At 46.6% G+C, this 24,081-nt stretch overlaps 2 protein-coding genes across 2 annotated transcripts in view; one reads left to right on the top strand and one right to left on the bottom strand.

Annotated features, from left to right (window-relative positions):
- The window catches only part of MRPL35 (mitochondrial ribosomal protein L35), a 38,941-nt gene extending 17,579 nt beyond the window's left edge, over positions 1 to 21,362 (bottom strand). Inside the window, exons 1-2 of the mRNA XM_086964252.1 lie at positions 21,225 to 21,362; positions 2,577 to 2,626 (exon numbers count right to left, since the gene is read on the bottom strand). Coding sequence (XP_086820378.1) covers positions 2,577 to 2,626; positions 21,225 to 21,307 — 133 coding nt within the window. The 5' untranslated portion in view covers positions 21,308 to 21,362. The remainder of the gene's footprint in view (positions 1 to 2,576; positions 2,627 to 21,224) is intronic.
- A 642-nt stretch (positions 21,363 to 22,004) lies between these two features.
- The window catches only part of POLR1A (RNA polymerase I subunit A), a 565,818-nt gene continuing 563,741 nt past the window's right edge, over positions 22,005 to 24,081 (top strand). Inside the window, exon 1 of the mRNA XM_086964251.1 lies at positions 22,005 to 22,204. Within this exon, the coding sequence (XP_086820377.1) occupies positions 22,110 to 22,204 (95 nt within the window). The 5' untranslated portion in view covers positions 22,005 to 22,109. The remainder of the gene's footprint in view (positions 22,205 to 24,081) is intronic.

The following is a 24,081-nucleotide window of genomic DNA, read 5'->3' as shown; positions in this document are numbered from 1 at the left end:
AAACTTGCAGAGCGATACATTTTACACAATGTGATATGCACCAAATGCCACTGTGCTGAATGCCTAAAGAGGTTAAGATTGAGAAAACTGTGGGTGGCACAAATGATGACTTAGTATTCAAAGGATTAGTGGCATGGTGCAAAAGGAGGCTATGACAGTACTGTATTGTGATTTTGCAAATGTGGAAAATGGCAGTACTGTTTTTAGGGTGTGAGGGGGAGAAAGCCACGACGTTGGCTTTTTCAATACATGTGCAAAGATAAGGCTGAAGCCACAGTAAAACTTTGCCACAAGAAATTCTAAAAAAGAAATAATATGAATAGATTGCTTGCTTTGTGTTATGCTTCCCATATATGGTGGTGAAGTTTGCTTCCTGTGCTATATTTCGACTTTCTGTGCAGAGCTGGTGTATCACCAATTGATCCGCCCTCTGGATGGAGTTCTCTTGTGATGCACCGAAGCTGGATAACGGAGGCAGGATTCCATCGCTGGCGAGATGACAACTGCATCTAATAGCTAAAATATTTTACTTGAGATGAAAGTTACTTGAGGTTTTTAACAAATGTTACTGTGAGATGTTTTGTACATAAATCGGATGCAAATATTCCTGGTCTCGGACTGCCTCACAAGCATTAAGAAAAGCAGTGACAGCCCTCCGGCAAATTATTATTAAAGAAATGCTTCAGGAGGATCAGAGCCCAAGTGTGTAAAGCAAAGAAAGATGGAAGGATCAGCAAAAGTACAGCACCTAGAACTAAACTACACAGCTCCTCATACATTTGATAGTGGCAATCGCAGTTTTAACTGCGTGCACAAGCTATTAAAGCAGACAAACAAATGGAACTCCAGCTTTGAGGCACTTCAGGGGGACCATGTCCCATTCTAAGTCACTCTAAATACGTGAACCTCAGGATCCTATGAATGTTTTCTTGAGATAGTTTCTATTAGCACATCATATTATAAGGAGAATAAGATCATTCTTTTAGGAGGGTTGAAAAATGCACAATCAGGCATTTACTGCAACTAACCATGGTTTAAAAAAAGAATGGAAAGGAATTCTACTAAAGGAGGATGGGGTGCAACTAGGAAGACAATATGGATTCTCTAATGCCTTGCTAAAAATCAAAAATTTCCTGATCCATTGAGAAAGGGGGCATATGCACTAATCATCCATCACCTGGATTAAAGCAATGCTGTTTGGGTCCCACAATCCTATTGCTCTACCATCAACACGGGCTTTCACACCATGGGTGATCTTGTTCAAGAGGAAATTTGATTACATTTTTCCATTGCTTAAGAAACTAATGCGTACCAATCCAAGCCATAATACAATTCAAAATCCGTTGTCTGGCTAACAAAGACCTTCACCTAGATAGTTATTTTTAGCTAGCTGCACATCTTTCCATCTCTGGAGTTCAAAGAGGGCTTCAAAGGACTCGCTCCTCCACAAATACTAGTCTATTGGGGCCACAATCAGTCTCTGGCCCTCCCTTCCACTCTCCTCTGGATCCAACCAGGTCTGCTTGTATTCCGAGCTCCTGAAAACTCACCTGCTCTGGCTCATCTAGACTGTCTTATAATTATCCTATCTGATATTTCATATTCTTTCCAAGGCCTCCTCTTTATTACTTTCTCCCTCTCAAGAGATGTCTGGTTATTTGTAAAGTGCACTTATGTTTCCCAAGGAATAGCATAGTCATCATTTTTTTTTTTAAATCTTCTATGATCTAGACATAGGGAACTAGGGAGACGGTACCATATTCAGACTATAAATAATTGTATTAATTTAGATATTTAACATTCTGTCATTGTTACATAGCACACTACAACTCAGGGGCACATAATATAAATCGAGCACATGGAACAGTTGAGAAGATCAAAGTGAGATGAAAGGTAGAATGTAAACCTCCATCATATTGTAGTAGGAAGGAAGAGGGTCAGGTGAAGAGGACGTGAGAAAGTGACAAAGAAGAAGCATAAGGGGGGGGGGGTGAGGATTAATGTAAAGAACAAAGGGGACATCTAAACTCAATCATCTCAAAATTGCCACAAAGCAACTGGACAAAAGAACAGCGCTCTACTTAGAAGAACCCAGAAAGAACGTAGGGAAAATATCCGTCATTCAAACTTCCCAGTCTGCCTACACACATTTTTTTACTGTTCAAACCAAGCCCTGATAAGTAGACAGTCAATATGGCTTTCCTCTAGATATCTCCACTATTCGCTTAGCAATACTGGGGATATCCTGTTTAAAATACTATCACCATAGGAATGCCATGGAAATGCCATTAAATAAATAGGAGTATCTGTATCTCTTTCTGTAGCTGTGAGGCGTTACCAAAGGTTGTCAAACGGTACAGGTAGTAAGTAAAAATGAATTGGCAAAAAACGAAATGAAAAGGGCTGATGGAGTTCTTGTAAAATAGACAATTGCTTAGAATGTAAAAATATTTTTATTTTGTTTGATGACAAATTATTCTTGCAGATTTGTTAGCATCATTGTTAACTTATAGACGCACAGTTTGCAAATCACTAATACCAGCATCAGAATCCAGCATGGTGTAACGACAAAATACCTGTTGTGACCGCTGCTTTTGCCTGAAGACTTGGAATTCCACAGCAAAGCCTAGAAAAGAGCAAAAATATGCAATCAAATATTCTTACAGTAAAAGGCAGTAAGATAATGCGCCACAGTTCATATCAATTCTACGCGGTAAGATTTCATACAAGTGCAATGCTGGTGCACTGAAGGAAATTGCACCTTTTATGCATCTATAATCCAGATTCTTCACATCTCTTGCTGCCATCCACAGAAGTCCATGTGTAGTTTAGTGTCACAGTTAAAGGGAAAGCACACAACCCGGACAAACCATTGCCCGAAATTTAGGAATGGGTCTATTCTGAGGCCTTTACTTTGGGGGCTCTGGGGTGGTCAATAACTATTAGCCTGTATCATATAGGAGCACTGTTTACCAACAATGTGTCAAGTACCACAATGATCTTGGACTCAAACTAAGTTATTCACTATAGGCATTTGACCTTCTGTGGTAGTAGAGTCAAGCCATGAACGTTTACCGAGCAGGTGGTAGGGTCTAAAAAAACAATCAGATGCAGCATGACACTGTAAATTATACTCAAGGTTCCGACAATGCCATGACTTTAAAGTAGAGGTGTTATTTTTTATTTGAGGATTAATTACAGAACAGTAAATACGATACAGGAAGCGGGTTATAGCACCTTCTGAGACCCAAATATTTCAAATACTTCAAACCATTATATCAGTTAAACCATAGATGCTAGATTTTCCATACTATTTGTAGCCAATGTTATTATAAGGGGCTTTGCTTAGTCTAACACCGAGGAGTAGGACTTGTCTGGTTGCTGTCAAATAGTCCTCTGATGCTACAGTTGATAGGACAGAGGGGTCAGTCTAACAAAGTAGCAAAGCTGCTATAATATATCTGGCCCTCTGTTTTAATAGCTCTGGGTGCGGACGTAGCTAATTTAGCAATCTGAATTATCAGTCCCAATTTTTTTATTTTTTTATTGACATTTTCAAACAATGTCAAACTGGGGCACTGGACTACACCACCCAGAAGCCCTAGCGCCAGAAAGCGCTAACAGGATGGGGAGGCACCCGGAGATGCTCTAAAGGCTGCGAGGGCATACGCGTCGCGGAACACACGCAGGCAGCGCCGGGCAGGCCCGTCTGAGCCCGTCCGAGACTGACTGAGGCTGGCCCACCCCCCATGGTTGATGACTAAAGGTACCATTAATGCTGCCTATACTTTAAGTTACAAACCCAAGCTGAGCTGGGGGTGCAAATTGGGAACACTGTAGAGTAAAGTTGTACCCCCCAATTCTATCAAACTTCAATCTTTCCTCCCAACCCAGTAACAAGAAGCATTAAGTTTCATTGCGGGTTGGGGAGGTTCTGAAAGTAAACAATGATGGGAAAACATACTCCCCCGCCTTCTAGGCCAACAACTAGGCAGAAAGCTGCTCTAACCACGCCAAATGTTAAACCAACTGCTATTGATAAAATGCTGCAGCAGGCAATAGGAGCCGTCTCCAGTGAAATTGAACTCACAGAGACACGCCTCTCATTGACTCCGGCGATACGAAGCATCTCTCCAACCAAGGACCTAGAGCTATCCCACTCTCCCCAAACACTGGTGGCTCCTATTACGCCAGAACTACCCTGTGCTCAAGAATTCCTAGTCGGTGAAACTAACAATAGGACTGGTATGGGTGGGGGTGTAAAAAAAAAAAAAAAAAAAAAAAAAAAAAAAAAAAAAAAAAAAATGAGGAGGACCTAGGAAGCAAACCGCCCACAAAAGAGGGAAACAGGTGAAAAACACTACCGTGGTGGCTCTAGACAATTTGGTGGGAGGTCAAACTGTCAATAAAAGTAGCCGCAAACCCCTGGAGCCCCCAGTATGGTTACTACATCTGGCTACAGAGCTTAAGGTCCACTTCGAACAGCATATAAAATCTGAATTCGAAGTGGCAATGAGACGCATCGATAAGCTAACTACAATGATGGTCTCGTGGGGGTCTAAAATTGATGCTATCTCCCAAAAAATTGAACCTAGTAAACCAACCAAATCTTAGTACAGCTTCCCCATGAATCCTGGAAGCTCCACCTACCACCAGGGAATCAGGAAAAACATGTCAACATGAAAGAGCGTACAGGGATTGCCCCCCCCGCCCAACAAAACCAGGCCTTAGCTATCCCCCAAAACAGGCCATCTCATTCCATAGACCATGTACAAGAACTTAGGCCTATGGTAACTACTCTAGACCTGTCAACAGGACACCAGCCACAAAAACTTCACTACAGATACTCGGAATATACCCCATCCTAGGAAGAGAGCCCAACACTCCCTCATATAGATCTGCCCCCAGTATCTACACCCTACGTTGTTATATTAGCTGGAGTGCCAGAGCAGGAAAATGGCCGAGGGGAGACTTATCCAGAACTAAAAAACAAAGTCACAGACTTGTTAAATAAATATAGACCACTCCACTACTTAACACAGTGAAATTCTATTTGTACATAGGGTTAGCTGGCTAGGATAGAGCAGTCAGGAAATTCCGGGGGACTGCGTCTTGATCAACTTTAGGGATAAGAGAAAGGTCCAGCACATTCTGGGATGGAGATCCTCTGAGGAGATGGGAGACATCCAAACACTATCTTTGAATTACTTCTATCCCCCAACTCAGCTGGTTGACGAAATGGGAAGAGTTTACAGAAAATGGGAAATGAAAGCTCAGAGTGCCATCAACCGTAATATGGGTCAGGGAAGCGAGGATATCACGCCATTCAACATCCCCGTGAGCAATAGATTTAGCTCCCTGGATTTGGTTGACTGACTAAATCCTAGATCCTAGATCTAAAAGCCCAACATCCCTTACTGATCAGACAGTTGAGTCTTACAACTGTGGAAAAACTAAGAGTAGGGATGTACTAGATGGAAAAACCCATGACCCTTCAACAACTTGCATCAACTCCGGTGGCCCCATTGAGACTAGCAGAGATCCTGATAACCCCACGATTAAGCCAGGAACCTATGAGCAGCCCAACATCCTGCACCAGTCAACACCAAGGGAAGGGAGAGAACAGCATCATGAAACTCCAAGCCCAGAGGTGCCTCATTACCCTAACGCCTGATCATGGAATATAGCAGGGCTAGTGCAAAAATGGACCTCCCTGATTGGGGAGAGTACATTGATAGTTACCAACTATGCATTTTTCAGGAAACATGGTCTAGGGTAGACTTGCATAGAGCAGGATATGTTACATATAGCATTCAACCATGTATTTTTCAGGAAACATGGACTAGGGTACACTTGCATAGAGCAGGATATGTTACATATAGCATTCCAACAATCCAGGGGCTTAGGGGGCGACCCTCAGGGGGCCTATACACATGAGTTGGTAAACACCTGGGATGTAGTATTAAAATGATAGACGCTCCCTCTCCAGATATTCTGTGCATCCTCCTTTTTTTAAAACTCTCTGAAGATAGCAATTGTCAATATTTACTCTTTTAATCGATTGTCTTGACACTTTTTTGCATATGCTACCAGAACATACACATGTAATTAGTGGAGGGGATTTCAATTGTCACTTTGAACCCTTAAATGGCATTGATAACTCCCTTACGAGTGATGAAGATTCGGCTTGGTCAATTCCCGATTGCAATAGCTATCCAGTCAGGGGATGGACCCCTCTAGTCCTGCAGATTAATTCATTAACATACAGCCACTCACTCAGGGCATGTAAGCGCCGCTTCCCGTCAGACAGTCCGGGAAAATTTACTTTTAATAAGATAGGGCAGGCCTCTACAATTGACTACATCTTGGTTGATGTAGATCTTTGGCACAAAACTATTGCCTTCTCAGTCAAGCCCAGATAGTTCAAGCTCAGAAATTTATATAGCGCGCTACTCACCTACAGGGTCTCACGGCGCTTGGGGAGGTGGGTGCTTTTACTTATCGAATATTCAAGTTTTTAGTTGCTTTCTGAAGGAGAGGTGGTTCTGAGTAAGGCGGAGGTGGGTGGGGAGAGAATTCCAGGTCTTGGCCGCTAAGTAGGAGAAGGATCTTCCTCCCATGGTGGATCTATGGATGCGTGGAATTGCGGCGAGGGCTTGATTGGACTATCGTAGTTGGCGGGTGGGGGTGTAGAAGGACATGCGTGTGTTGAGGCATTCGGGTCCTAGGTCGTAGAGGGCTTTGTGTGCGTGGGTGAGGAGACGGAACGTAATTCTCTTGTTGACGGGGAGCCAGTGGAGATCTTTCAGGTGACCGGAAATGTGAGCTTGACGGGGGATGTCCAATATGAGTTTGGCTGAGGCGTTTTGGATGCGTTAAAGTTTTTTCTGTAGTTTGGCTGTGGTTCCGGCGTAAAGGGTGTTTCCGTAATCCAGACAGCTGGTGACCAGTGCATGGGTGACCGTCTTTCTTGTTTCGGTGGGGATCCAACGGAAGACTTTTTTGAGCATGCGTAGGATGTTGAAGCAGGATGATGAGATGGCATTGGCTTGTCTGGTCATCGAGAGGGAGGATTCCAGGATGAAGCCCAGGTTACATGCGTGATCCGTAGGTATGGGTGCGGTTCCCAGGGCTGGTAGCCACCAAGAGTCATCCCAGGCAGAGGGGGATGAGCCCAAGATGAGGACTTCCGTTTTGTCCGAGTTCAGTTTTAAACGGCTGTTCTTCATCCACCTGGCTACTTTTCATTCCTTCGTGTAAGTTGGTTTTGGCGGTGTTTGGGTCTTTGGTGAGAGAGAGGATCAACTGGGTGTCGTCTGCGTAGGAGATGATGTTGAGGTTGTGTTGTCGCGCGATGGATGCGAGGGGACTCATGTATACATTGAAGAGGGTGGGACTGAGTGATGATCCTTGTGGTACGCCGCAGATGACTTCGGTGGCCTCTGATCTGAAAGGGGGGAGGCGGGCTCTCTGGGTTCTTCCGGCGAGGAACGAGATGATCCAGTCCAAGGCTTTTCCTTGTATTCTGACGTTGCTGTGGCGTTGTATGAGGGTGCTGTGACAGACTGTGTCGAAGGCTGCGGAGAGGTCAAGTAGGATGAGGGCAACTGTTTCTCCGTTGTCTAGTAGTGTTCGAATGTCGTCTGTTGCTGCGATGAGGGCGGTTTCGGTGCTGTGTTTGGCTCGGAAGCCGGACTGTGATGGGTCGAGGGATTTATTGGATTCAAGGAAGGCGGCGAGCTGGCTGTTGACTGCTTTCTCAATGACTTTGGCAGGGAATGGGAGGAGCGAGATGGGGCGGTAGTTCTTAAGTTCAGTGGGGTCTGCTGTGGGTTTCTTCAGCAGGGCGCTGAGTTCGGCATGTTTCCAGCTTTCCGGGAAGGTAGCGGAGTTGAAGGAACAGTTGATGACATCGCGGAGATGGGGTGCGATGATAGAGTCTGCTTTGTTGAAAATGTGGTGGGGACATGGGTCGGATGGCGATCCTGAGTGGATGGAGTTCGTCAGGCGGATGGTGTCTTCGGTGGTGATTGGGTTCCAGGTGTAAAGGTTGTTAGAGTGCGGTGTTGGTTCGGGGGTGGGTGGGGTGGTCTGGTCTTCGGACTGGTTTTTGAAGCTGTTATGTATGTCGGCGATTTTGTTGTGGAAGAATGAGGATAGAGAGTCGCAGAGGTCTTGGGAGGGAGTGATGTCGTTGGTGCCGGCGGTGGGGTTGGTAAATTCTTTGACGATGTTGAATAGTTCCTTGCTGTTTTGGGCGTTGTTGTCAAGTCGAGCCTTGAATGCTGATTTCTTGGTGGATCGGATGAGTTGGTGGTGTTTGCGGGTGGCGTTCTTGAAGGATGCCAGGTTGTCAGTGGTTGAGGGAACGACAGAGCTTCCTGGATTTCTTAAGGTCGTCGTTAAACCATGGGGCTTTTTTGCTGCTTTGCTTGATTTGATGGTTTTTCAAGGGTGCTAGTTCGTCGGCGCTGTGGGTGATCCATTGTGTGATTTTGGTGGCTGCTTGGTTTGGGTCTAATGGTTTGGCAGGAGGGTTTTGGTGGAGCGATGTGAAGAGCTGATCGTTGGTAATTTTGTTCCAGTTTCTTCGGGGGAATAGGTTGTGGGTCGTGGTCTTTTTGTAGTTGAAGTGAACGTAGCTGTGGTCCGTCCAATGGAGAGCTGTGGTGTGATCGAAGGAGATGTGTTTGCTGGAGGTGAAGATAGGGTCGAGCGTGTGTCCTGCAAGGTGGGTGGGGGTGTCAACCAGTTGTTTGAGTGCGAGATTGGCCAGGTTGTCCAGAAGGGTGGTGGTATTTATGTCGTTTTTCTTTTCCAGGTGGAAGTTGAGTTCTTCCAGTAGAATGTAGTCCTCGGAGGGGAGGGCGTGTGGGCTGATGAAGTCAGTGATGTCTTTGTTGAATTGTGTGCGGGGTCCGGGTGGTCTATAGATGAGGGTGCCTCTGAGTGTGGTCTTAGGGTCGGTGTGAATCTGGAAGTGAAGATGTTCGGCAGTTGTCATCGGAACTGGTCGTGATGCGGATGGTGTTTTTATGGACGATGGCGACGCCTCCTCCAGTTTGGTTGATGCGGTCCTTTCGGATGATCTTGTAGCCGTCCGGGATGGCTATGGCTATGTCCGGTGCTGATGAGGCGTTCATCCAGGTTTCTGTAAGGAAGACGACGTCAGAAGAAGATGTGGTGTCGAGTAGGTTCCAGAGTTCAATGGCGTGTCTGTGAACCGAGCGGGTGTTGAGCAGGATGCACTTTAGGTGGTTGGTGTTGGAGCTCAGTTTGCAGTTTGTGGATTTTAGTGAGGGTTCTGATGCAGTTGAATTTGCAGGAGTGGCAGGTGAAGGGTCCATGGGTGTGTCCTGGGGCAGCTTCGTAGCATAGTGGTGTGCAGCCGGGGTTAAGGGCTGAGAGGGTTGCGGCGTCGTATGTTATGCGGGCAGAGGGGATTTTGCGGGGGCCAGGGGGTCTGGCGCCGGGCGTGGTCCAGGCGCGGACTGGCGTAGACGGGCTTACCTTTGGCGCACCTTCGGCGCGCATGGGGCGAGACCGCTGCGCGTGACCGCTGCACGCAGAAGCATCTGTCATAAGTGGATAGTGGAGGGGGCGGGGCGAGGGAGGAGCAGCTGGGTGGAGAGCCGGGCAGGGACGGGTCAATAACAATCAACAAAATGGCAGCAAGCCAAAATCCGACCAGGACGAGAATGGGGCAAAACTTAGGCATTGGCTCGGCAGAATCAGGTACAAATGCGCAGTTCAGGCAAAGGCAGCAGAGCACAAGCGAATGTTTAATAAAGCGCACTTCAGCCACACAGCGCTACAATATAGACGCTAACAGCGCTACGATATTAATGCAATTAATTATCAGGCACAATAAGCAGGAGCAATGCGATCAATGCGGGTGATGCGATATGGCTAAGTTGTAAGGAGCTGTCTGGGGGTAAAGCGCTACGATATCAATTGGAGCCTGGAGCAGCGTGGGGAGCGACCGCTTCTGATGGGCTCATGACCACAATCCGTTGGCACTTGAAATAGCCTTCCACCAGTTCAAGGTTTGACGGAGCACATCCCCACAAGTAGTCCCAAATTTAACTACAACTGAAGGGGGTAGAAGAGCGGTAGGGAATCTTTGCACAGTCACCAGAGAAAGTGGCGACCCTTTAATAACCAAGTTATTCCTTTTTTAGAAATAGCTTTTTCGAGCACCTGATAATAGTCAGGGTTTAGAATTCCTGTTATTAAGTATGAACCATCAGGAATTGTTTTTAAAATTGGCTGAGTATTTTTATAATAATGAACGTAGCAATAGAGCTGACTCCAAACCAAAACACCCCTGGTATAACAAACTTTGTAAAGATGCCAAACACGCTCTAGTACTGGGGATTAAAAATAATGATAACCAATCCACAAAGGTAAACAGGGCACATTACAAAAAAAACCATAGCTGAAGCGAAAGCAACTTGGGAGCTAGATAAATGGGAAGCAATCAGAAAAGCTTTAGATAATCGGGATATGAGAGGCTTCTGGAACCTAGTGAATCTGAAGGCAACTCTGCAATCGAGCCAAATTTGCGGGAAGAAGTTTGGAGATCCCATTTTAAAACTCTATATATGAGGACCACTAATGGTGAAGTGGCTCCCAGGGAAACATTAACTAATGACATTAATCTAATTAGTGACGCACCCCCTGCACTATGAAAGAGGTCACCGCGGCTCTGGGAGGACTCCTCCCATCTAAGGCACCTGGACTTAATAAAATCCCTGGTGATCTATTTAGAAATGATCAAGCAGTGTGGACACCCTACCTATGGACTCTGTTCAATGCAATCCTACAAGGTATGCCAATGCTTGGGCAGGGGCAGTAATCATTCCTATTTACAAAAAAGGTTCCCCGCTCAACCCGCCAAATTATCGCCCAATTAGTCTTATTGACGTCACCCAAAAGATATTTGCCAGGGTTGTTCTTGACCGATTGCAATCATGGATGGCGGAAAAGAATGTACTAATGCCTTTACAAGATGGGTTTAGGACCAAGACCTCAACCAGAGATCAGATCTTCAGATTGCAATTGATCTATTGGAAAACTGTTTCCTTGGAGGGTGCCAGCCTTTACCTAACAGGGATGTATCCTGCCCGACCCTTTTCTCCCTCTTTTTAAACTGCCTAATTGAAACTCTATTGGCTGTAAAAGATATAGATTCCCCGAGGTTAGGTAACTGCAAAATACCAGCTTTAATGTTTGCGGAAAACACCCTGCTACTCAACAAGTCACCAATGGGTATGCAGCGGGTTCTGGAAGAATTCTGCAGGAAGAGGGACCTGGAGATAAACCTCCAAAAGACAAAATATATGGTCTTCCATGCAAATAGCACCAACTGCCCATCCCCCAAATGGAAGGCATTGCCTTAGAGAGGGTGTCCATCTTCGACTATCTAGGTCTGACACTTAATGATAAGATGGCCTGGGGGAACCAGAGAAAGAAAGCCAACCTAAAACTCACACAGTCCATAGGGGCAATCCTGAAAGTATATAAAAGCTGCACCCAGAAAGTGGTAGGTCCACCGCCTGAAATATACAAAGAACAGGCAAGGGGTGCGTCGCTATATGGAGCACAGCTCTGTGGACACTGCCCAAAAAACACCCTCTGTTTAACTGAGAATACCTTTCTCAGGCAGTTATTGGCACTCCCGAAAAGCACTCCATTGACACCACTACGGATGGACTTGGGTATTGCCCAATTGCGGATTTAATCGCCTCCCGTCCACTCCTATTTTGGCGCTGTATCTGGAGAACGCCTGAGTTGGTTAATTATAGGGAGGAATTGAGGGACGTTATGACCATCCTGGGTGCAGGGAACATACCCTGGCTGTCTCACATTAGGAACACTTGCCAAGGATTGGGAAGGATGTGGTTGACTCAATATTAGACATGCCCCTCCACTTCTAAAAAGTCCCTACCCTCTGCCTACAAGGAATATAAATGCACCCAACTATTGCAGTGTGTTAAATAACTCATGCTGTTTGACCCACAGGTTTCTGGAAGTCAAGCAGCAATACAAAATGGAGTTGGCCCTGGATAGTATTCAGCCACACATTGCAAAGAAACTGTACCTTCAATTTAGGCACGAGGTGCTCCAGCTTAGAGCATTTACCAATAAATGGAAAGGAGTTACTAAAGTAGGATGCCCTGGGTGTACCGTGACTGAAGAAACTGACTTTCATGTCCTCCTCTTCTGTTCTGCGTATGGTAGACCTAGGTCTAAATGGATTCTCCAGCTTTGCAGAAATGTGGGAATTAGACAACACTCTGAGGCCTTTAGGATACTAAAATATGAAATGGACCCACTATACGTGTTTGCTATCTCTAGGTTTCTATCTACGATGTGGTGTATACGTAGGAATATTATAAAGGAAAAGGAGTCTGTTGACAATTGAATCCTACTTGACCACTGATCCAGAGTCTAAGTCTATCCTGTATATTGCTTCCCCTATTTTACTATTTGCTATGCTAATTTTGCACATTCTCCCAAAACAAGGACAAACAGTAGAAATGTAACTTTTAACAATATCTTGATTGTTTTTACCTAGTGTTAGACCAGTCTGCTTCTGAGAGTCCCCTCACCACTATGATTTCTTTTGTTCCCCTGTACCTCCCAAAATTTGTCGCTTTTCTTTGTCTGCCAGGACTTTTTATGTGCTGTTTCATGGGGCTAGATGTTCCTTGACGCCCAGTTGCTCACAAGGTTTTTGGCACCTATTTACAAGGCGCCTGGCGAAACCTGCAGCATTACAGACTGGGATTGGCAACCTGTAGGAATGGCCCTAAAATGGTGGACATCCTGTTCCCTCATGCGAGTGACTCCCCTTGGAGCCTCCATGAACTCTGGCCTTTTGAGGTTTGGGCGCCCTTTTGTCTGGCGCACATTCCTGACAGGAATTCCTTCATTTCCCTCAGGTACACAAAATGGCTGCTCGAGAACCACAGTACGGTGGCTGCTAGGGTCCTAAATATACCTCAAAAGTGCCATGTCATTGACACAGCCAGAGAAGGTTCTAGAACCTTCTGGCTCGTGCCAGCGCCTCAGGGCACTGGCTATATAAGGTCCAGTCCCTGGCGGCCATTTTGGAGATTGAACAAGATTAGATGTAGATTGGATTGAACAAGATTGGACCTTAAGAAGAAGAAGGAGATTCCAGACTTGACATCAGATTGACACCTGCCCTGTTGACCCCTGAGGTGGCTGGTAGCGCGGGCAGTAGAGTAGCAAAGGTCATTGGCGTTGATTCTGACTGGCGTTCCAGTCAACTGCGTGAGCGGTGACCTTGCGCCTACAGCGCCTGCCCAGCGAGTGCCTCATTACCCTCAAAAGACTGTGGCCAATTTCGTGTGCCTAACCCCCCCGGTGGTGAATTGCGACAGACTCCGCGTGTCGCGAGGCGAGAGCAAGTTCGCCGCGACCGTCTTCAGTGCCCCCTTCGCGACAGGCGCCTCCAGCGAGGAGCTCGGACGTCTCCGAGCCCCACCGGCGTAGAGTGCTTCCTGCGCGGACTGAAGGTGAGGTGGTGCGCCAGGGCGGGGAAAGGCCGGCCTTCATTGGGCGGGACTAGTGTCTCTGCCCCTCCCCTGTGAACCGGGAGCTGTAGCTGTGGGCGTAAACCACCCCCGTATGAGGAAGTCGGAGGGAGGTCCGTGGAGCCCCTGAGAACCCCGTCGCTGGCGTGAGAAGTGCTGTGCCCTGTCTGAATCGCTTCCCGATTGCAGCCGATGCGAGGTGGGCCCGTTTCTTCAGGTGGGGTGCAGTGTTGGGAAGGAACTGTGATCCGGCATTTATTTGACTGAGCGCGAAGATTGTGTGACCTCTCCGGCAGGCCGTTCGTCAGTCTAAAGACTTTGAACTGGTGCCGCCTGAGTGCTAGCGGTGACAAAGCCCGTAGGCGCGCCTAGACCCCACCGGCAAGCAGAGATCTCATCCCGGTGGCAGCAGAGTGCAAATGAAGTATTCACTGCGTTTCCTTGCCTTTTAGATACACGCGCATACTCCCTGAATGAACCTTAAAGAGTCCCAAAACTCATTCTGTGCCCAGAGAAGCCCGCATGCATTATCATTGAAACCAACACAAACTGTAAGAGTTATCTTTCCAAACTGAAACGTATTGCAAGTGTAATGTTTCTGAAGTATTTAATTGGTGGCAGCGATACCAGAATGAACATGTGTTTGTTTAGTTAAATGAACCAGTATTTATTCTGCTATGCAAAAGTGATAGTTATTCTATTTATTGGTGATATGTATTCCTGATATTATTTATAGTATTTATTTCAGAACTGAAACCCAGAAATGTGTGACTAAAAGAAATGTGTATGTGCTTTCCCAATTGAACCCTATTCACAACAGAGAGCTTTTATATAAAAGGAATCATATTTTTCTACAGCAGCGGTGTGGTGTTTTTTTGGGTGTGACTGTACAGGGAGTTATTATTGGGTCAGAGCCGACTTAGCACTAAAGCCTTCACTTGCCTTGTCACTTGAGCCAAGCTACCCCCTTGGTGCTGGGCTTGCCCATCGCAGGTCCAACACCTAGTATTTATTGAATCTTGTTTTAATGTTTTTAACATCATCAGCTAATGGATTCTATGTAAGCCTGCAATGCACTAGGTTGACGAGTCAGAGAACAATGTACAAAATTGCACTATAGTCCTCTTTTATAAATTGATCTTTTGCTTTTAATTATGTGAAATTGTGTATCACAAGGTGCTTTAAATGTAATCCTATATTTGTATGTGCTTTTATGGCTGTACAGCCGAAATAAAAAAAATGTGACATGACAAAATATAACAAACATGCCAGTTGCTAATCAATACACCTATTTTTACATCCCCATATTTCTATTATTACAGTTAGTAGTATAAACGTGCATCATTTTCCACAGAATGCATGCAAGTGCTTGGTAGCCACCACGACATAAGGAACTTTAGAACAAAAGAGTAATAGCTTGGAGTCCAGCTCGTCACACACATCCTGTCTTATTCCTGCAGTTTGACACAGTACATTTGAACATGGCATGTATTGTGTAACAACCCCCCTCCCACATATATCAATTTCCCCCAGACCCCGATGTACCAGTCTTCACTATCTTCCCCCTGCTGCTCACTAGCCCATGACAGAAAAGGCTCCCAGATATCTTTAGGCCTGGGTGCTGATGGCATTAGTTACCAGAAAGTGGTTAATTGCGAATGACCGAATGTTACGTCATGCAGCCATTCCTTTATACTGGTAGTCCCTTTCCTCCCCCAATGTATAGCCACACAGCGTTTAGCGAACAAAGGCAACATAGCATGAAGCTTCCGACTTTTGACTGGCGTATCTTTCACACATCCCAACAGCCCCAGTAAGGGGTCCGGGATATCTGTTTTGCCTATTATCTTATGTATTGTTGTTAATATATTAGCCCAGAATGTTGAAAGCTGTGGACAGCTCCACGCCATGTGTAAAAACAATGCGGGGGCAGAGCCACATCTCCAGCAACTATCATCATCCTTTAGACCCATACGATGTAGGTTGGCAGGGGTCCTGTAAAACCGGTGAAGGTATTTAAAGTGTATTATTCTAAGATTGTAGTTGGGTGACAGGGCCGTGAGCTGGCAACAACAGTATGCCCATTTTTCTTCCGTGAGTGGATTATGTAACTCCTCATTCCATGCCTGAAGTGACCAGTCACAAAATTAAAACAAGCATTGGCAAAGCCAATATGTATTGCCTTTGAGACCTATTGGCTTTGCCAATGGTTTGCTGTGCAGCATGGCTAAAGAATGTATTTAATTGTTATAAAAAGCATTGGGCAGGGCAGATATTTTAGATGTGCATGCACAATTTTTTATAGTTACCAATTAGAGTTGGATTTGCAACTAAAAAGGAAAACAAGCTAAAGTTTTTTTCTTTTTAAACTGGTGGAAGAAATGCAGGTGGGGAGGAAAGCAACACAGAGGCACGGGTGGATGGAAGCAAGAAGGAGACACTGGAGGGAGGGGGGTAACACAGAGTTTGCCGGGTGGAGAAAAGCTAAGTGGAGTACTGGGGGAAGCAAACGTTCAAGAGAGCAACAAGGAGTTGGCAACGAGAATCACATAGGAGAGAGAGAGAGCAAGTAGTCAGGATGAAGCACCCGGAGCAAGGTGGAGAGAAGTACTAAAAAGACAGCTGGAAAACCAAACATACTCTGGAGGAGTGCTTAAAGAAAAATAGTTGTGCGTTAAAAGTGAGCAGTTGAAGTACACATATAATGCGTCCATGATCCAGGGGAGGCACAAAAAAGACAACTAATGAAAGCCCACAAGCGCTAACAAATAAGCATTGGTAAATGCATTCGGTTTCAACTATGTGATTCAAAATAAGCAGTTTTTTTATTGGAAGGTGTAGCTTGCGGAGTAGTTGTACAAAATAAGTTACAGAAAGTCTGAGGAAAGATGGAAACATATACTGAACATGAATGGGCTCATAGAGACCTGGACCTCATCCAAAGCCTACCAATGCTTGTACTGCTAAACTATAAACACAAGGATGCAAGTCTCAGACTGGCAAGAAAAAAAAGGAATATACAATATGCTGAATCCTAGCTATTGTATTGCAATTATATAGCGCTTACTACCCCATACGAGGCGTCGAAGCACTTTCATTCTACCCAGAGTTTACATCTGAGGTATGTGTATCCCACTGCAAATTCATCAATCTAAAGAAAAATTTTTCAAATAATGTAAATCTCGTAATCCATGCTCTAAGATACATGGAGCAACAAAGCACATCGGTTTCCAGATGCTTGAGCGGCAGAGGACTCCTTCAAGGAGAGAGATGCAGATGTAACGTCTCTGCTAGGGAGTGGTGCAGAAAAAGGTGCAATGGAACGCTTCGAACGTTCTTGTAAAATAGTATGCATCACCCTGGGCACTACCTAACCAGCTACTTTAACTGCAATTAACACAGCTCCGATGACTAATAACATTTAACCTAATTGGTGTAGGTTCATTTGATAGATTGTGAAATTCTATGATCATGACTAACTCACCTTGCACAGCACCACAGCAACAAAGTAAATGATGGGTGCCCAACACACCACCTGGATGACACACAAATACTGTAATGCTTTGAGGTACCATGAGCGTGCAGAGAGTAATGTGCTTGGCAATCCGGGCCATTAGTGGCCTTAGCTACATCTTTATTTCTTACATGTAGAATAAAGTCTCTTCAATCAATCATCTTGCCTACGCTGAACATTCATGTATCTGGCTCGGAGGGCGACCGGGAGTCAATTCCCCACTTCCGCCCATGCGGGGGTCAGCGCTCCAGCTTCCAGCGCCACCAACACTACTTCATGCACCAACAGGGCGCACATGCAGCGGACGCGGCAGTCTCCCTAATCCCTTGATGCTGCTTGCTGCCTGTGTGAGTTTTTTAACACCTAAATGATGATCGCTTGTTTTTAAAATTGCACAAATCCATTGCCAGCTGATATTCCCTACCTGTTGCCGATTACTTCCTCCCTCGCCCCCGGTCCGACACGGCTTGTTCCGATTGCTCGGAGGGCGTCCAGGAGTCAATTCCCCACTTCCACCCATGCGGGGGTCAGCGCTGCAGTGCCACCAACACTACTTCAGGCCGGGACCAGTTATAATGCCCATTTTATCACATACACTTCATCTGAGCTTCATAACCTACAGAACAACTGGCCCACCAGCCCCAATGTCAGGATAGCCGGTAAGAAAGCACAGATTTTGTCCTCCACAGACCTACCCCCTAAGTGTCCCACCAAGTGCACCGGGCTGTGCCCTACCTCCCCCAACAAGGACTCTCTAATACCCACCAATTCCATCACCCCGAAAGGAGGATCCCTTGTCATCACCTACCTAAATACGCGCTCCATGGTAAAGCACCAGCTTGAAATTTCTCAAACAAATCAATTCCGACAAACACGACATCCTTCTCTTGTCGAAAACCTGGCTCACGGCAGACTCCACCCCTGACATTCTTGCAGCAGTACCTACTGGCTACTATATACTTCAAGCTAACAGGGGGACGGCAAGCCAGGGGGCGGGGTGGCAGCTATTATTCAGGGAAAACACAAATTCTCCACCCTTGAGGTTAGTAGTCTACCTCAGGTTGATAGCCTCGTTTTAAAATTTGAATCCCCTAAATCCTCCTTTGTTTGTGCTCTGTTTTACCGACCTCCTGTTCATATGCCCCTGTTCCCTTAACTATTTAGTGAAGTAATCTCCCAGCTAGTCATCAACCACGTCAGGATTATCATTCTTGGTGACTTGAACTACTGGCCTTCTGATACCCTTGAGAATGCCCGTTCTGTTGAATTCATGGATCTTCTATTAGGCATGAACTGTACCCAGCACGTGCACAAGGCTACCCATGCCAAAGGGCATATTCTGGACCAAGTCTGGACCTCGAATATAGAAATTACACCCCCCTTAGTGTCTCCATGTACCTGGTCTGACCATCATTTTATTACTTTCAACACGACCTACACTCCTCCTTTTAAGCTGCAGCCGGCGGGTTACCTTTTGGCCAGAAACTGGAAACAGGCCAACATGGATGACTTCCACGCTTTTTTAACAGCCACTTCCCCCACCGAAGATGCCCCCATCTGTCTTCAGGCTTCTAACTTTGATCACTGGCTAAAATCAGCCAGCAATAAGGTAGCCCCTTTTAAAAAAAAATCAACCTCAAGCGGAACCATGATGCCAACGTTGGTTCTCCGACGACCTAAAAAGCAAAAAATTGGCACTCAGACAAGCAGAGCGCAGTTGCCGACGAGCTTATGCTCCCGAGGAGAGTGCGGTGTATGTAGCCTTGTTAAAAAACTACAAAGATCCCATCCTTCAGACCAAAACTGCTTACTTCTCTTTAAAAATCACTAACTCATCCACAAAGTCCAAAGATATTTTCGCAATTGTCAAGGAGCTTGCATGACCTGATAGGGTGATCGCTAAATCTGTCCCCTCGCAAACTTTATGCAATTCGCTGAACTCATTCTTTATTGGTAAAATCACCTCTATCAAGAAGCATATACCTACCCCTACCTCCCCCACTATCCTCCGCACACCATGCAAAAACCCCTCTACGCTTGACCAAATTCCCGTCCTCTCCGGAGAGGAGTTCCTTGCCCTTTTAAACAAGGTGGGATCTGGCTCTCCTACCGACTGCTGGCCCCCCCCGCCCCCACATTTTCTGAAAGAGGTCTTTCTTACCTGTCCTGACCCGCCACTTTCACTCGTCAATAATTCCCTCAAACTAGGCATCATTCCGGATACCTTTAAAAACGATGTAATCATCCCTATACTGAAAAAACCCAATGCCGTTCCTTCAGTGATGAGCAATTACTGTCCGATCTCCTTGCTCCCCTATCTCAGCTAGATACTAGAGGCTCATGTCACGAATTGCCTTAGCTCATTCATTGAGCACTCCCAGTTCCTTGACCCCTCGGCAGGCGGGCTTCAGGCCAGCACACTCCACCGAGTCAGTTATCCTGGCAGTCATGGACGAGCTTAGGAGAGGAGCTGATAACATCTCCCAAGCCCTGGTGCTCTTAGATCTGTAGGCCGCTTTCGACACAGTCGATCATGAACTCTTGATCGACCGTGTCAGAAATGCGAGCATCCAGAGTCAGGCCCTTAAATGGATCACCTCCTTCCGACACAAGGGCTTCCAGACAGTCCGCCTACCCTACTTCTCGGCAGAGAAAACTCGACTGACCTGTGGGGTCACCCAAGGCTCTGCTCTATCACCCCTCCTGTTCAACCTATATATGCGACCCCTGAAAGTGTCTTTGCGCAACAGCCCAGCCACTACCTTTAACTATGCTGACAACCTCCAGTTGGTGTTCAACATAAACTCTTCCAACACATCCATCAGCAATTTCCAATCCACCATGATCTCTATCAGCGAATGGACGTACGCCAATCAATTAAAATTAAATCCAGATAAAACAGAACTTATACTTACTGGAGGGGCCACTAACCCCTTGAACTCCAGCTTCTGGCCGTCATCCCTGGGTACAACCCCCCCCCACCCAGCAGATTCTGTAAAGAGTCTTGGGGTCATCATCATCCCCCCCCCCACACACACACACACACAGCAGATTCTGTAGAGTCTTGGGGTCATCATCTGCAGTGACCTGTCCTCAAAACCACAGATCAATGCAGTGGTACCCTCCTGCTTCTTCCACCTCCGCAGATCTGCAGATTCCGGACTACCTCAGCCCTCACTCTTGTCATCTTGGCCTTGGTCACCTCTCGCATTGATTACGCAAATTTGCTCTATGTGGGCATCCCAGCAAACCAGCTTCATCGCCTTCAGCTCGTGCAGAACCAAGCAGCCAGACTCATCAACCAAAACAACAACATGTCAGCCCCCCTGATGTCGAGCCTTCACTGGCTCCCGGTAGCCAAACGCTGTATATTTAAATTAGGCTGCACCATCTTCAAAGCCCTTGCAGGTCAGGGCCCTGCCTTTATTTCCTCCAGGATCCAACGTTATGTCCCCTCACGCAATCTCCGCTCCGCTCATCTTAACTTGCTCACTATCCCCACCTTCAAACGCAAAAAACATGGTGGTCTTAGGTTTTCCTTCTTGGCCCCCCGTTTCTGGAATTCCCTTCCAATTGAGCTTAGATTGGCTACGTACTACATTAAATTCCGAACCCTCCTTAAAACTCTCCTGTTCTTACAAGCCTATGAATAAAGTTTTTGTTATCCCTCTGCCGTCGTCCCTCCGCTCCTAGCGCCATGAAACCGCCTGGTGTAAGTGCGCTCTATAAATATTTTTAACATAACATTGTTACACAGACACTGTTCCGAGTACCTCCACTGCCTTAATTTTGAAGGGAGAGAATCAGAACTTCTGAGCTATGCTACAATACATTTAAAATACCGGCACTTGCTAAAAGCAGACACGTACACTGGATAGCGAGTAGATGCACTTCAGTATTGCCACTTAAAGCATTGCTGTAAACACACACCCTAGAGTACCGCAGACAAGATTTTCAGCACCCGACTTAGAGGTAGACAGTCAGCGGTATATAAATAGCAGAATACAATTTGACAGCCGTGGCGCTAGTAACTCAAAGGTCACCCTTCTAATGGAGTTTTCCCAATGGGATCCCATCGGAACCGGGTCACCGCCGATGTCCCGTAACAATCCACCCGGATCCCGCTATTCCAGTACAAAACTCACCTGGTGCCGAGCCTCAAAGCCTGTGACCAGCACCGACCTCCGCTCAGAAGCAAGCTGAAACGAACAGCACCAGCTGCCGCCATGCTTGTCGCCGCACAGCCTGTCGGGAAACATTGTCCGACCTATCAGATAACTGCGTAGACAAACGATTAGATACAGTGGACCCAAGGAGCGTAAATATCGCAATCGTCCTAGAGGACGCATGTTTTCAGCTATTTAAGGAGAAATACAATCATTTATGTAATGTACTTTAAAAACAAACGAATATATACAATTGAGAAACTTAATATTCCAGTTAAAAGTTAATGAAAGAAATGAATTACTCCTGCAAAAACTGTGCCAATAATTAGTAAAATTCACCGTATGTACACTTTTTTAAAATAAGGAACATTGCAATCAAATATTATTTTAATAGAACTTCAACATAGTTTAATTGTAGTTGATCTCGACACATTTAAAGATGTCCGTTAAAGCGAGGGTAGCTTATTACTCCCTCACCTTCAGGCGAAGTTGTCTATGTCTATGGTTCGGTATATGAGCCATGGACAGTGACAGGAATGGGCGCAACTATCTGCTCTAACGGCGGGGTGGGGGAAGTGAACACACGCATGATATATAATGCCATATCACAAGAGTCTCACAGTTTATAAACATTACACCCCAAAGTAGATTAATTCACTGTATAGCACGACTTTTGATAATATCATCTCGCTACTTCCATTGCTCCTATCAGAGGACATAACGGGCGCCCCCGCGGTTCAAGTACAAGATGGAGCAATCCAGCCCAGTGCCATAGCTGCCTGTCCATGTGGATGTACCCTGGGCATGGTTGTTGCTAACTTTCAACATGTAAATCGGTGACTTCTATTGGTAGTGTAACACCGGATGCCCCCGGCAGCCACCATGGTGCTCGGCAAAGAGATACCCTGGAGACGCTTGCAAGGGATCTCTTTTGGGATCTACTCAGCCGATGAGATCAGGTGAGGGCAGCTCTTGAATTAGAAATCTTGAAGTGCAGGTACTCCTTGCTTCAGACCTGTTTGCTGCTGAAAAGTGCCGGGACTTTCCATTAAAAACATTGAAGCAGTGCTGAAAAGTGCCGATAGTGTCCCTTCTGAATTAAAGAAGTGTAGGTACTTAGCTCTCGCTAGGCTTACCACCTTTCCCTATTTTTCGCCAGGAAGTTCTTAAGTCATTGTAAATTTGTCATATATATTTATATTTTTGTTTGTACATTCTGTGCTTGCTGTGTTTGATATTGTGTTCCTTTTGCCTGCGCTATTTTGATTCTATGGCCTGCTACTTTTGTTTTGTTCCATTCCTGTAACAGTTCTCTCATGTAAGTTCAAGTTCAGGAATTTGTATAGCGCACTACTCACCCAGAGGGTCTCAAGGCGCTTTTGGGAGGGGGAGCGTTATTTATCGAATAGCCATGTTTTAAGTTCCTTTCTGAAAGAGAAGTGGTTCTGTGTGAGGCGGAGGTGAGTGGGGAGAGAATTCCAGGTCTTGGCTGCCAGGTAGGAGAAAGATCTTCCTCCCATGGTGGAACTGTGGATGCGCGGAACTGTGGCGAGCGCTTGGTTGGAAGATCTTAGTTGTCGGGTGAGTGTGTAGAAGGACAGTCGTGTGTTGAGGCAATCGGGTCCTAGTTTGTAGAGGGCCCTGTGTGCGTGGGTGAGGAGACGAAACGTTATTCTCTTGTTGACGGGAAGCCAGTGGAGGTCTTTCAGGTGGCCAGTAATGTGAGCTTGGCGAGGGATGTCCAGTATGAGTCTGGCTAATGCATTTTGGATGCGTTGGAGTTTATTCTGTAATTTGGCTGTGGTTCCGGCGTAGAGGGTGTTTCCATAGTCCAGTCGGCTAGTGACCAGTGCGTGGGCGACCGTCTTTCTTGTTTCGGTGGGGATCCAGAGGAAGATTTTTTTAAGCATACGAAGTACGTTGAAGCAGGAAGATGAGACGGCGTTAACTTGTCTGGTCATCGAGAGGGAGGAGTCAAGGATGAAGCCTAGGTTGCGTGCGTGGTCCGTGGGTATGGGAGCTGTGCCTAGGGCCGGTGGCCACCATGAGTCGTCCCAGGCAGAGGGGGAAGATCCTAGGATGAGGACTTCTGTTTTGTCTGAGTTGAGTTTTAGGCGGCTGTTTTTCATCCATCCGGCTACTTCTTTCATGCCTTCATGAAGATTGGTTTTGGCGATGTTAGGGTCTTTGGTGAGGGAAAGGATCAGCTGGGTGTCGTCAGCGTAGGAGATGATGTTGAGGTTGTGTTGTCGAGCGATGGATGCGAAGGGACTCATGTAGACGTTGAAGAGGATGGGACTGAGTGATGATCCAGAACTCACCTTACCTTGCCTTGCCTTCAGTAAACCGCCATCGGGCAGTGCAGAGCCGTGAGGGAAACGGCAGGAACAACTCCTGGAGGCACCGGACGCCCGGACCACAATCCCCAGCAGCCTCTGGGGCACCAGCGCGCCCGTGACGTGCTAGGAGCGCCCGGAGGCGCTGGTAAAAGGCTGACCCCCACGAGACCAGGGGGGACACCAGAACTCACCTTACCTTGCCTTGCCTTCAGTAAACCGCCATCGGGCAGTGCAGAGCCGTGAGGGAAACGGCAGGAACAACTCCTGGAGGCACCGGACGCCCGGACCACAATCCCCAGCAGCCTCTGGGGCACCAGCGCGCCCGTGACGTGCTAGGAGCGCCCGGAGGCGCTGGTAAAAGGCTGACCCCCACGAGACCAGGGGGGACACCAGAACTCCCCTTACCTTGCCTTGCCTTCAGTAAACCGCCATCGGGCAGTGCAGAGCCGTGAGGGAAACGGCAGGAACAACTCCTGGAGGCACCGGACGCCCGGACC

Source organism: Lissotriton vulgaris, chromosome 3_2 (genome assembly GCF_964263255.1).
Source record: "Lissotriton vulgaris chromosome 3_2, aLisVul1.2, whole genome shotgun sequence".
Classification (NCBI taxonomy): Eukaryota; Metazoa; Chordata; class Amphibia; order Caudata; family Salamandridae; genus Lissotriton; species Lissotriton vulgaris.
This window is presented reverse-complemented; position numbering and strand designations above follow the sequence as displayed.